Genomic DNA, 13,696 nt, shown 5'->3' on the forward strand with positions numbered 1-13,696 from the left:
AACGACTCTCTTTAAACTGAATCCAAGAATACAACAAAGAAGTTTCCCCGAGTCACCAAAGACATGTGGTGGTGAAAATGATCAATGTAATCTGACCAGATTGCAGATAACAGATGTTTCCAGCTCCTGCTCATGGCCCACACTTTTAAAGTCTGATTAAAATGGGTTTCACGAGTGACAGCTGTAATCTAGATGGTTTTTGGGGGTTTTGCTTTTTTAAAGAGTCGGGAGGAAGCTCTTTGTTAGATAAAATTCCTCAAACTGAAACCACAGTGATGCTGATTTCTGGCAGCTTTCTGCTGATCGACATTTTTAGAGATAAAATTGTTTATTTTGGCCAAAAAGCATCGAGAGGAAGAGGAGGGTCAAAGAGTCAATGTCCATGTTAACAATCTGATTTTACAGACTCTGCATTTCCAACCAGTCGGATTTAAAACTTGAAACTAAATACTGTTCAAGTCAGTGAGTTTGTTACAACCAGTTTTACAGCCCAAACAGGAAAATCTTATCAGTTACATACATTCATAAAGACGTCATTAATTTTGTCAAAGAAGTTTGGGTGCTTGTAAAATAACCAGCTGGAAACTACTTTGACAATAAAACTCTCAGTAACTTTATAGCATCCAAAACAAAAACATGAAGTGATCCATTGTGTTTTTGGATTACAAACTAAATTACGGTATTTGGGGTTGTTAGTTGAACAAAAAACAAACAAAGAACACTTCTGTGAAGCATGTTTGACTCCTGTCAAAAAAAAAAAGAAATCTACACAAATGTTATCATTTTGATTTTTTTAATGAACTGGTAATTCTCCTCAATTCCACGAAAACACCAACAGAAGTCTTCTTTAATCATAAAAATTAGCTTGAAACTCAAATATATTCAATTCAGCAACAAAGGAGGCAAAGAAAAGAAGGAAACGATCATGTGTGAGAAGCAAGGACACAAGACAATGTTTGGCATTTTAGCTTGAAAAATTATTTAGTTTAAAGTTACACTCAACTAACTATACGATGGGAAGTATATCTTGGGGCCAAAATCAGGATATAAGTGTATATAATACTGACTTGTGTTTCCATTTCCAAACTCATCAGGCACTATTGGTGCCTGGTTAAAGCATGCGAGCGGTGAAGTTTAACAGAATAATGGAGTTTTTGTTCAAGAACAAGCAATAAAAATATTGATTCCACCCATTCCCCCTGAAGAAAAAACAAGGCATGAAGTTCAAAGGGAGCAGGAAGGAAAAAAAAATAAACGTCAATTTTTACAGGAAGAAACTTCCAGCAGCCATCTGCTGCAACCAGTTGGGGGCGAGGGGATCAATACCATATGCTGAATTCAAGGCCCAATACTGACTTAAAAAAGAGAAGAAGTGATTCAAGAAACAAACAACGCTGTAACTGCGTTAAATACGTTAGCTTGCTGTTACCCATTCCCTATGTAGTTTCCTCCAGTCTACTTGTTGTTCATTGACTTTTATTTCCCGCGCACCTCTCCATAAAGAGGTCATTGACCTCATATTTAGAGTGTGCCAACCATCTAACCAGCCTGTTGTCATGTGTAACTACACCTGTCGGGAGTAGGGCGGTATGTGGATCTGTCTGAACATGTTCAGTTAATTCCCTGAGACGTATGTTTACCAGTGAGTGACAGCTGTTTGATCAGCCTGCACAGAAACATGGGGTAGACTCTTATTGTACCCTCACTGTATTTATTGTAAGCATTTATTTATAGGTCACACATTTCTTCAGTTAGAACAAGGGAACATGGTGTTGGAGGACTGCTCACATTTACATGAGACTAAACACTGATGAGCTAAGAGCTTTAAGGCTGTACTTGCAGTACTCTCGTCCTTGCAAGGTTCATCAAGTTTTACAAGATTTTAATGTTGATTTAAATAGAAGAGAAAGCATGAAAGCAATGGTTTGATTAGAAGATGAAACAGAAGCATTTCAGATGAAATGTATGAAAACACAGCCTATAAATCTACTACCCAACATTTAATAACTAGAAATATTCCTGATGGTTAAAGATGGATAAAAATTGTGTCTTTAAGCCCAATTTTTTTTCCCTAAATGTGCCTGACCTCCACTACGAGCTGGTGGGCCACACTTGCATTCCCACCTGTAGCAGGTGGAGAACTGCTGACGCTATGCTGAGCTCAATGCTGCAGAGGCGAGCAGCGACTACCATGAAAACTGCTGAACAAGATGGAGTTGGAGTGCGATCTCCAGAGTAGAACAAGAACTATAACCACCATCTGCGGTCCAAGATGTTGGAGATGGCGTCTGTGACCACTGACCACTCAAGCAAGATACTCGAGACAGTGGACTGACATCAAGGACCGCCGTAACAGCAATCCAAGCAGGCTCCTCGTCGGGAAACACGAGAAGGGAAGGACCCTTTAACCTGCTTAGCAACACAACTTTCAAATTAAGGGCAAGTTGTTTGCCCACTACTAAACTGTCTGTCTGAGACAACATGATCAATAAATAAATGAGACCTGATGACACAATTCTTACCCACCTTTAATCATTAGGAACATTTCTAGCTATGGAAAGTTAGGTAATAGATTTTTTTATTTTACAGGAGGATGGACCGATTTAGGGCTGGGCCATAACATACATTCATGGTAATACCGGTGTAATGTTGGGCAACGATAGGAAAATGAAATATCGCGATAGAATGTGGGTAAAACGCGCATGCGCAGTGCCTTTGTTTTCATATGCACATGGCGGAAAAAGCATAGCGTCGAAAGCAGATCGTTGATTGAAACGGATGAATCAGAACTGGTTTGTAAAAATGCTGCAACTTCAGTGGTGTGGAACTGGTTTAGCTTTCGTCCGTCAGATACACAACAAAGCACTATTTTTGGTAGAGCGTGCTAGCCGGCCGTCGTTATTACCGTGTTTTTTTGGAAAATACGGCACACTTAAAATCAATCCTTTGATTTTTCTGAAAATCGTCAGCGCCCCTTATAATCCCGTGTGCCTTATGTATGAATTCTGGTTGTGTTTACTGACCTCAAAACGATTTTATGTGGTACATGGTGCTCGAAAATCTGTCAAATGTTTTAGTACGACTTTGCTAAACTACAAACCCGCACAGCTTGATGGATTGTCAGAGCATTACGGCTATTGTAGGCAGGAGCCTCGCGGAGTGATACGTACTGTGCTTCAACATAATATTACCGTATTGTGTGTGTATAACCTCTTTTTAAGTTTTGTGGATATTATACATGGTTATGCTGAGGATATGTCGGCCAATTTCCACCGGAAATGCCTTTTTGGTTAAACTGTCAGCAAGGAATTTGCACTGTTACATTTTTATATAACTTTAATGCACATAAAAAAAACAGCTGCTTGTTTAAGTGAAAATACATTGATGGGTTTTTTTTTTTTTGCACTAATAAAGTTGTGGAGTTGTAAAGTATTTTGTCTAGTGTCAATTATATCGTCAGTTATCACAAATCTTCAAATGTATATCGTGATAAATATTTTTGGTCATATTGCCCTGCTCTAGACTGATTATTGGGTTGTTATTTGTTTTCAGAGAATGCATATGGTATCATTTATTCACCTAGACACAAGTCTACACATGCCTTACTACAGTCACAAAGGCAATGAAATCCTGTGGGAAACACTGATAAAAAAAAAAACTGGATGTGCCCCCTGGTGGCCACTGAAAGGGATCCATGTTTAAGAGACTTCCTCAATGACTTGACTTTTTAGGCCTGGAAGCTGTCCTTTTTTCTATACAGTCTATGTAAAAAGACAGCAAAACTAAGAGCAGAGGAATAAGAAACCAGAGTGACTGAAAAAATGGCTTGAGTTGGAGGTCAGGTGGAGAAATTCATTGGAAGCCTGCTTGTGATTTTACAGTCAAGATGACTGAACGTACTTTCCATGAAAAGAACCTCTAGCTTGGATCGCATGAGTCGAGCAAAGATACCTAATACACACCCCGACTGCCTTCACCCAGCGGCAGCAATCCACTCTGTCAATACTACAGCAGGATCAGAGCCAACAACACATCTCATTTCTAAGCTTCTGTTTGCCACTTTACAAACTCATGTCTTTTTAACTTTGGAAAATAAAGGAAAATTATCCTGATAACCACTTTGACAGTTAAGTAAACAACTCCATTATTTTCTAAGAAAACAAAACAAAACAAAACACTTTGAAGCCTTTCAAATGTAAAATCTGAGGTTTTTCACTGTCATTTGCCATCAAACCATGGGACTGACGCTCACGTGTCTGTCATTCATTTTCACGCAGAACAAAGTCACATAGTCAGATTTGGTTTAATAGCACCTCCAGCATCACGTTGACCTTTTCACCCAGCACATGACAGGAGGCCCACCACTTTACTGCATTTAGCTCTGCACTGTCTTTACTGCTAAATGGCCAGTGCGCATGTGAATGACTGTATGTGTGCATACTGAAGCAAAGCTAGACTGAATGGTTTTCTCTCAGCAGTGTAATAAACGCATACAAACACAGGCTGAGATGCTCCACAATGACCCAGGGAGGTAAAATTACAAATCTTCTTCTTATTATTATTATTATTATTATTATTATTATTATTATTATTATTAAAAATAAAAACATAGGACAACTTTTACAGAGATTTGATATTGGTTTAAAGAGTTTGATAAGAATGTCATTACACCTTGGTATGCAAGTCTTTTTTCACTTATGGTATGAATATAAAGACATTCTGGCAGGAAAATGTCCTGCGTTGTTTCTTTTGTTTTGTTTTTAAATAAACAGTTTTTCAGAGTAGGATTGGAATACAGGAAAATGCACAGTAAGGCAACAGAGGCTCACTGACTTGGCTAATTATCCCAGTCTGCTTAGTTTACCTCAGATATCAGACTATTAATACATTAATAACTCCCAGGTTATCAAACTTATCAACTTCAGAGGGGTTAAAAGGTCGAAAATACAATTAAAATAGTTTCCCTGAACTTGTTCCTAAATTTTCCTATAATGGGTCATTTTACACAGGAATTTTCTGTTTTTTCCAGGAAAGCTACATACTGGCCTTTTAAAACCATGGCGATAAACTGCTTTTCAATAAAGTACTTTATGCATTTATGATGAAAATTGAATAATATAATAAAATTAATAATAAAAACAATAAAATGATAGTCATCTGCTAAGAGTCACGTCCCGGTAGGTTAAAACAGTGTGAGTGTCGTTTTATGGCAGATGTGCTAACAGGTCATGCCTGTTTATTGCTTAACAACACTGTTAGTGATGAATATGAATACTTGGCTCAGTGAATGTGGGAGTGCAAATCCCACAGTCAGTAAACAACACTGTAACCACCACAGAGTGTTTCCTTATCAGACAGTCTGTCAGCCAACAATGTTCAAGTTAAATTAACCTGCACTATACTTGGGATTTAAGGGATTTTTTTGTTTGTTTTAATTTGTGTTTCGACTGTGTTCATTTTTCAGTCACATTCTTAAATACAAACTAAAATTATATTGCAAAATAACAATAATCAAGTTTTCAAGTATATTCTCAAGTAGAATTTCTGCATTCTTACTTAAATGTGCTTTAGAAATGCTTTTCACATAATAAATGTTTCTTATTGCCAGTGTTTATATGACGAGTAACTAAATTAAATAAATTAAAATGTTAGACCTTCCTGAGAATCTTAGGTACCTCTCTTTGCTTAGAAATGTAGCCCACTAAATAGTAACTTCAAACAACAACATGAACGCCACAAAAAGAGAAAAAAACTGATTTGGCTTCACACTGGCTTTTAAAAGTTTCAATGTTAGAGAACAAGAAAGAGAATAAGTTAATATCAAAAAGCCATCGTCTACATAAACCGTGCATTTTATTTATATAGGGTGTTTAGTTTTTTGGTATCAAATGAAAACCCAGCCATGTGGCCATGTAGTAAAATATGAGCAGATATGGTTGGCTTCTATATCCAATCTCAGGGGCTTACATGGTAACCATAGCCTAAATCCAAATATCCAATCAATTCAGGATTATTTTAGCACCATGTCTTTCTCTCTTATGGTCTCTAAACGTCACCAGATTTACACAGCATAGGCAAGTTATTGCTATCTAGCCAACTATATATTACTTTCTAACACTGTTCGCCACTGTCGGGGCTAATGCTACTTCCCTTAGTAAATGAGGGTGTTGTTAAGAACACCTTTGTGGCTGCACTTAGACAACTTTTAATACTACAAAATGATTATTTTCATAAATATAAACAAAATGTAATTAGAAATACATTAATATACAATCCACTATCATCTACATATTGGCAAATCTACAAACATGAGAGCCATGCATTATAAACTATTCAACCATGTAGCTAGGTTTACCTGACTACTACAATACTTTTGCTTTTTTAAAGGTAACATATACTTTTATCAGCTCATGGTGTAAAAATCAAGTTTTTTCCCCATTTTTGTTATTTAAGGGTACTTTGCAAACAGGACTGCAAGCTTCCAGTAGTACAGGTCTACTACATCATACACAACACAAACAGAAGTAAAACATATCAATAAAAGGAAGAAATAGTAGAAAACCTATTATTAGATTATAGTAAAATATTCAAACAATTTCAGATATTTTAAGAAAAATTATATTTACCTGTTGTATGTGAATTTAGCTCTGACTAAATATATACATGCTGTAAACTCCTTAAATCTAAAAGCAAACATTCCTCCAAGACACAAGCTTCCCAATTAGCTATAAACTAGAAACGTCTTTAAAAATATTAATTTTTAAAAAGAAAAAAACACACATAAAAGTAGTAGATTTTACTGTTTGCAGTTTATGGGACCGACACTGATCCATAAAGATCAAGAAAACTCCTGCATGACAAGTAGGTTAAGGCCGGGAAAAGCAGAACTTTACAGTTAGCCATTAACTCTCCTCTCTGCCCCCCAAAGAACCGCTAATTCCCTCCGAAAAGTGCCCCCACCCCACTACCACTCCCACCCACTGGATGTAGTTTGTTCCTACTCTTCAGCAGCCTTACCTCTCATCCACTCCACCACTTGTTGCGGGTTCCACTTGCTCACTGCTTCCATTTTTCTCCAAAGCGCTGGGAGCACCAGGGTTTAATTTAACTCCAGAACCAGCGAGACGAATCCGTTAATGGGACATGATTTTATCACAGAAAAGAACACAAGAGGTCCGTTACAGCACAGAGACACACAGTGAAACAACGACCCAACAGTCCGCCACTCACTGACGGACTGCCTGCCTGCTGCTCTGTGGTGGCTGGTTAGCAGCGCGTGGAGCAGGTGTCAGGTTACCATTGCTTTGACCACGCCCCGTTATTCCTTTACCTCCAATCGCATGAGTATATGCGAGGCCGTAGTTAACGTTTGTGGGGAAGGGGGGAGTGTTGTATGGAATGCCATTTATGTCAACATTAAACGATCAGATTATATATATATATATATATATATATATATATGTGAATGTTTTTGAATACTCAAAGGTTAAAGCATTTAACAGCATTTGAAAGAAACTAATTTTTTATTCTTTTATTTCTTGTGTTTGTTTGCTTTTCTTTTCTGTTTAAATACATATATCAAATGTACAATTAAGCAACAAAGCAACAACAGGATTACAAAAAGCTGATAAAAAATTAAAATAATCAAGCTTTATTGTAATGTGTACAGTACTTAACAAATTTATTAGACCACCACCCTAGTGTTATGTATATGCCACAGCTGCCCTAAATATTAGCCATTTCCAATTTATATTTTTAATGTTCTGTACTGCCTAATCCACCACAAACACTTTCCTATATTATAATGCTTCAGTATAATTTTTGCTGTTATCCTTAAATTTCCAAATTGCTCGTGAAGCGCATCATTATTATTATTTTTATTAAGATGCTACATTCCACTTAGTTACTTGCGTGCTTGAATACAAAATTAGTTTTAGTGGATTAATTTTATGCTTAATTATTTTCTGACTTCTCAGAGTATAAAAACTTAAATTCTGTTTATTTGGCATCTAAATAACAATATAGTTTTTAGTGTTAAACATATTTTTTGTACAGATTTCAAAATTATTTGTTTCTTGTTTTTATGGCAGGTGGTCTAAAAAAATAGTTAAACATATATTCTTAGCAGTTCTTAGCACCCTATCAGGGGCTTCATTTTCATCAATACAAAACAGAGATTAACAGGAAAAAAAGAGACTAATCATATTTGCTGGTTTTGTCAATTTCCACTTTTAATCCCAGTTTTCACCTTCACTGAAAATGTCCCAAGCATATTCCAAAATATAATTATGCCCTTTTATTCCTTTAAATGTCATTTTACAGACCTCAGACTTACATTTCGAATTTTCTCTGCAGTTTTTTAAAAAGTGCTTTCCCCATCATAACATAACATAATCATAGTCACATTTTCCAGGTCATACTTTAGGAAAATGTTTACAAATGTCAAATTCAGGCATTTTCTCTTTATGTCATATAAAGAAAAAATGCCTGAATTTGACATTTGTAAACATTTTCCTAAAGTATGACCTGGAAAATGTGACTATGATTTGTTTATGGGATGAGAAAATAAGTAAGAAAGTAAATTAGGTAGATATAACTTCTGTCTTTACTGGATCAGGGTCATTTGTTTGTAAATGCAGTTGCTCGGTATCAGTAAGGAACTTAGATAGTGTGTGCCACTGTGCTTTACGTTTATTATTATTAGTCTAAATCATGTACATCACTGTTCTCTACGCTGCTGCTGCTAAATGTCCGTCTCTGTATGTTTGCCATTGGTTTGTTTTTATATTAAATGTCACCATGGACGACTTCCCTGTTATCTGTGTACATGTACTGTACACATGTGTAATAACCATAATCAGTGTGGCCTTTACTTTCTCAACATATTATTATTAGTGTTTCCAGCATTTACGGACACAACTCGGAAAACAAGCTTTTAAAAACGCTGCCCCCATTTTCCGGAATAATCCCAGAAGAACCTGAAATTATTAGCTTTTTAAGGATTGTGAAAATGTTTCTCTTTGTCAATGCTACTCTCTCAATCTCCATGAGACTTTTACTTTCAAAAAAGTGTATATAGAGAGCATTCATCATATAAAATGAGAGTTTTGAGTTGTTTCAAACCAAGAATGTAGTTGATTAATCTTTAAATGGAGCCTATTAGAAGATTCGCAGCAGCATTTTCAGAGGTGTGAGGTTTAGTCGCTGCATAGCTCGGAAGCTCTGAAGATGAGTTGACTGTCATCCTAAACAAAGACATTTATCATGAATAAGATTTTGTTTCTAAGTTTTTATATTTCTATTTTTCCTCCCATCATCCAGGATATCAGTGTTCATCCCATGTAAGTATTAGAAATATGCCCATTTTTGTTGTGATATAAGAGTATGTATGCTGTTTGCAACCCATAAATGTTTATAACCAAAACAACAACAAGATATGTGTAAAAGTCCAGATTGGTAAAGGACTGTGAGACCTTTATGTCCTTCATAAAGAGGGTGGACACAGAAAATGAAATATGGGGAAAGAACTTTGTTTAGGAAACTCAAACAATATTTGTCTTGCTTTCCACGCCATTACACCTTTTCATCTTTTAAAATAATGTGGGTGTTGCCTTTGACGGTGTTTTATCGGGTCATGTGTCTCTGGTAATATTCAGTCCACATGAGTTGTGCATGCATTTACTGGAAGTGTTTTCCTACCAAGACTTCTTCTCAGCCTCATATGAAACAAAGCCTCTGCACGGCTGATTATCACATTAAAAATGTTTCTTCTGGCCTGTAATCAGATCTTTGATCTTCTGAGCTCCACAGCAGCTCTGTCATGTGTGCTGGGTGTTGGCTTGTTAGGACTTTTTTTTTCTGCTGATGTTTCCCATGGGAAGAAGAGCTCAGCAGACTCTGCTAACATGGGTGAGAAGTCTAAACCGTAACGATCGAGGAGACAGATGTGAAATGAAAGTAGAAAACTGGAAAGAAACGAGGGTTGATTATCAAGATGTACAACCACAGTAAGAACCCTGAGTTAATATCTATGGGTGGACTGCGCAGGAGGAAACATGGTGGGGGAAGTTTAACCTTCAGGGGACCTTATTTTAGCACAAAGTTACACTGTGAAAGGTTTATTGCAAATGTGTTTATAATATTATTGCTGTATTCATTTACAATACTTCACAGGAATTTGCACTACCATTAAGATAATTTCATTTACATTATTATTATTATCATATTATTTTTTATTAAAGTTTACTGTAAACTGGTTTACTGCAGGACTAATGTAGTTTACTGTTTACAGTAATACACAGTACAACAAACAAATTAAGCATCAGGAAAAATTATTGGTATTGCACTGTTGAGTGAAACATTGGTGTTGGTATCTGGGTTTGCATCACTAGAACAAATATGTTGTGAAGATATTTTCTGACTTCTTCATGAATAAACATACGGCAGTTTTTTAGAGAACACTGCCCTCTTTTGGCAGAAATTAGACATGACGTTGACTCTGCGTGGAAACAAACTTTACTTCATGAGCCACGTGCAGCCCAGTCTGATCTCGAGTATCAGACAGTAAAATTGTCCCATAATAGCCTGTTTTTATTTATTTATTTATTTTTAAGTCAGTTACTTATTGTAAGTGTAAAAAAGTACTTTTTGATAACATTCACGCGGACCATATATGAGCTTTAAAACAAACAAACAAACAAACAAACAACTTTAATCCACAAAAACATGAGTGGGAAATCCTTTACACTTCCTCGAAACTTTTTTTTTGTAAAGATCTATTTACAAAACAGGTGATTTTTAACCTCAGATAAAGAAAGTAACATTACAATGTCAACACTACATCTCGTTTTTTCTACATTTATTGAGTCTACTATCTTTAAACGTGCATCACAGTATTATTTAAAGTAGAAAGACATAGAATTTTCACATTGTGCTTCCCACTGGACCCCCTCAGAATCAGAACACCACACTGAGGGAACCTCAAAGTAATCCACCAAGTACCAAAAACTTCAACAATAACTCAGTAGCACAATGAAGCTAATGGGCAGCATCACTAGGATAATAAAAGACATCAGCACAGGAAGACAGAATCCTCGAATCCAGACACTTACATTTAAAACAGCTGATTTTGCACTTTACTGCTAATTTCACTCTTTTAAAGAAAGCTGTCATCACCATACTAGCGCTTAGAAAAGCGCTATATAAACGCAATCCATTATTATTATTATTATTATTATTATTATTATTATTATTATTATTATTATTATCATTATTATTAAGAGGTATATTTAACTGATAAACTGTACATTGTTACATACACTGTTAAGGAAAAGATTAAGAGAAAATAGAAAGGCCAAAAATGTTAACTTCACAATAAAATGAGTACTTTCGATCATCAAGTTGAGAGAAAATTAAAACTCATTAATTACATGTAATAATTAAAATCGTTCTTTTTACATTAAAATACATAATAATAAAACATTGTAATGGAGGCCTGGTGAGGGAAAAACGGCTAGAATTTAAGAAATTAAATTAAGAAAGCAACATTCAACTTGGTCTTTAAAATGATCTTTGACCCTTGGTTTACACTGTGTTCCTGTCTGCAAGCTGTTTCCCTCTCAGCTGTAGGATTCCTGTAACAGGGGGACTCAACCGTAGTAACCGAGCCTCTGTGTTTACCCTCAGCCAGCTGCAGAGCTGCAGATAAAGCTGCAGCTGAGACTGGAATGATGTATATTAATATGCACACGGTGTTTCAGGAAGAGACCTGCCAATGCTGCTGTATTTTCAGGCAGACAGCAGCTGTGTAACGTTTCATTAGAACATATTCAAGTCATAAATCTGGGCATTGTTCCCGCAGGAATAACAAATATTTACATTATCTTTATTCATTGCCTTGGTAATATTCATTCAGTTTGTATGTCGGTGTGGTCATTAGCACTTATTGTTTTTTACTGTATAAAGAATCAATGACGTAATGTACTGTTTTTATTAAACACATATACTTTAAAAAATTATTTTAAAGTTGTTTTTGGAGAAGTTTTACGAGACACGTCGTTTAATGCGTTGTTTTCGACAGCGGATGGCGCCACAGAGCCACCTGTTGAAATTCAACAGAATGCACTGAAGCTGCCTCTGAGATTGTCTATGAAGATGAGTCACTCTGTGTTCTAGTAGAGGAAATACTAGACGCTTAGAAGTGTTCCTGGGTTCTTTATATATTTATATATATTCTTTATATATACAAACTGTATATACTTTCTCGATAAAGACTTTTTTGAGGGGGTCTTTGGAAGGCTTGTAAATAAAATTGACCTCTCTGTCTCCCAGAGGTCTGGCAGCGTGAGGGTTCAGACTCTTATCTGGTCATAGGACCAGAGGACGGAGACCTCTGATAAATCTGATGGAGCCACTCTTTCAGTCTGGGGGGGGGGGGTTACATCTCCTAATGCTCCCGTCACAGTAAAACCACTTTAGTCTTTACTTTCCACATCTGGTCCAGCTGGTCTTAAACCCCTGGAACTTTCTCGGTTTACTGTCAGCTGGGATTGCTGCAGTTATCTCTACACTGGACTGGTTGGTTAGTCATCACCTGCTTGTCTGTGTGGAGCTGTTAACCACCCTCAGAGGTGTCTCTTAGCAGGACGTGGGACTTGCAATAGATGTTCTTGTATGTTGCCCTAGTTTTAATGTTACATCGGCGAAGTGGAAGGTCAGGTGTTCCAATCCTGATCAAGGCATCCCTTTAGTAGAACAGGACTCCTGTAACAGTGTGGTGTATGGGGCACAAAACTAAAATTGCTGTCTCTTAGCACATGATGTGAATACTGTCTATTTTTAAATATATAAAAAGTTAATTTATGACACAGTGACATTTCTCAAATATAGACATTATGATATTAGCCCAATAAAGATTGTCATTTGATTGGTAGGGTTTGTCTCCATTATTGTAGGGTCTTTACTGTATGATATAAAGCACCTTGAGGTGACCGTTATTGTGATTTGGCGAAGTTATTGCAATAAAACTAAATTGAATTAAATTTTAGATGAGTTGTTTTTCTTTTTTGATAAATGCTATTTTACTTTGAAATCTGACTTATTGTCTCAAGTACTCTGCATTTAAAAGAAAATCACAAGTGATTTATCTCTGTTATGTTAATATTATTTATTAACTAAATTTCTCAAATGTAAAAAGTAGAAATGTTTGTAAAGCAGCATCTTTTCCAAAGTTTGTGCTGAAATCCGGTAATTGCTGTAAGATATTTGTTTTAGTGTTTACGTTAATGGACATTAATATCAAAATAAAAAACTGAAGCAAAGCAGCTCATTTACATCTGTGTGTTTCACATAAAACTATGTAATATATAAAACAGACAGACAAAAGACAATGCTTAAAGTTCAACGTGGTTTGAAAAAGAGTTTTAGCCTTTTCTGATGCTTCAGCTGTTCAGTCTTTGCTTACTTCTCATGAATCTTCACTTTTAATCTTTGTGCTGCAACCGAAGCCATGAGTGCCTGAAATCTCCGACAGGGCCTGATTATGGAGCCTCCATCATAAAGAGCGGGGCTGCAAAGACACCAGCTGTCCGGTCCCTGAATTTCCCTCAGAGTGTGACCTCCTCCTGCCGGTGAGAGCTGCACTTTTTTTTTGCCCCTGCGTGTTTCGCAGCTGATAATCATCAGATCCGCATGAAGC

General features: G+C 36.3%; 1 protein-coding gene across 1 annotated transcript in view; it reads right to left on the reverse strand.

The window, feature by feature from the left end:
* LOC146617575 (connector enhancer of kinase suppressor of ras 3-like) overlaps window positions 1–7,249 on the reverse strand; it is a 41,381-nt gene extending 34,132 nt beyond the window's left edge. Inside the window, exon 1 of the mRNA XM_085373008.1 lies at window positions 7,018–7,249. Coding sequence (XP_085229134.1) covers window positions 7,018–7,069 — 52 coding nt within the window. The 5' untranslated portion in view covers window positions 7,070–7,249. The remainder of the gene's footprint in view (window positions 1–7,017) is intronic.
* Between the last annotated feature and the right edge of the window lie 6,447 nt (window positions 7,250–13,696).

This window comes from Diplotaxodon limnothrissa, linkage group LG15 (genome assembly GCF_057381915.1).
Source record: "Diplotaxodon limnothrissa isolate DT_005_m linkage group LG15, D_limnothrissa_male_GT1.1, whole genome shotgun sequence".
NCBI classification, from domain to species: domain Eukaryota; kingdom Metazoa; phylum Chordata; class Actinopteri; order Cichliformes; family Cichlidae; genus Diplotaxodon; species Diplotaxodon limnothrissa.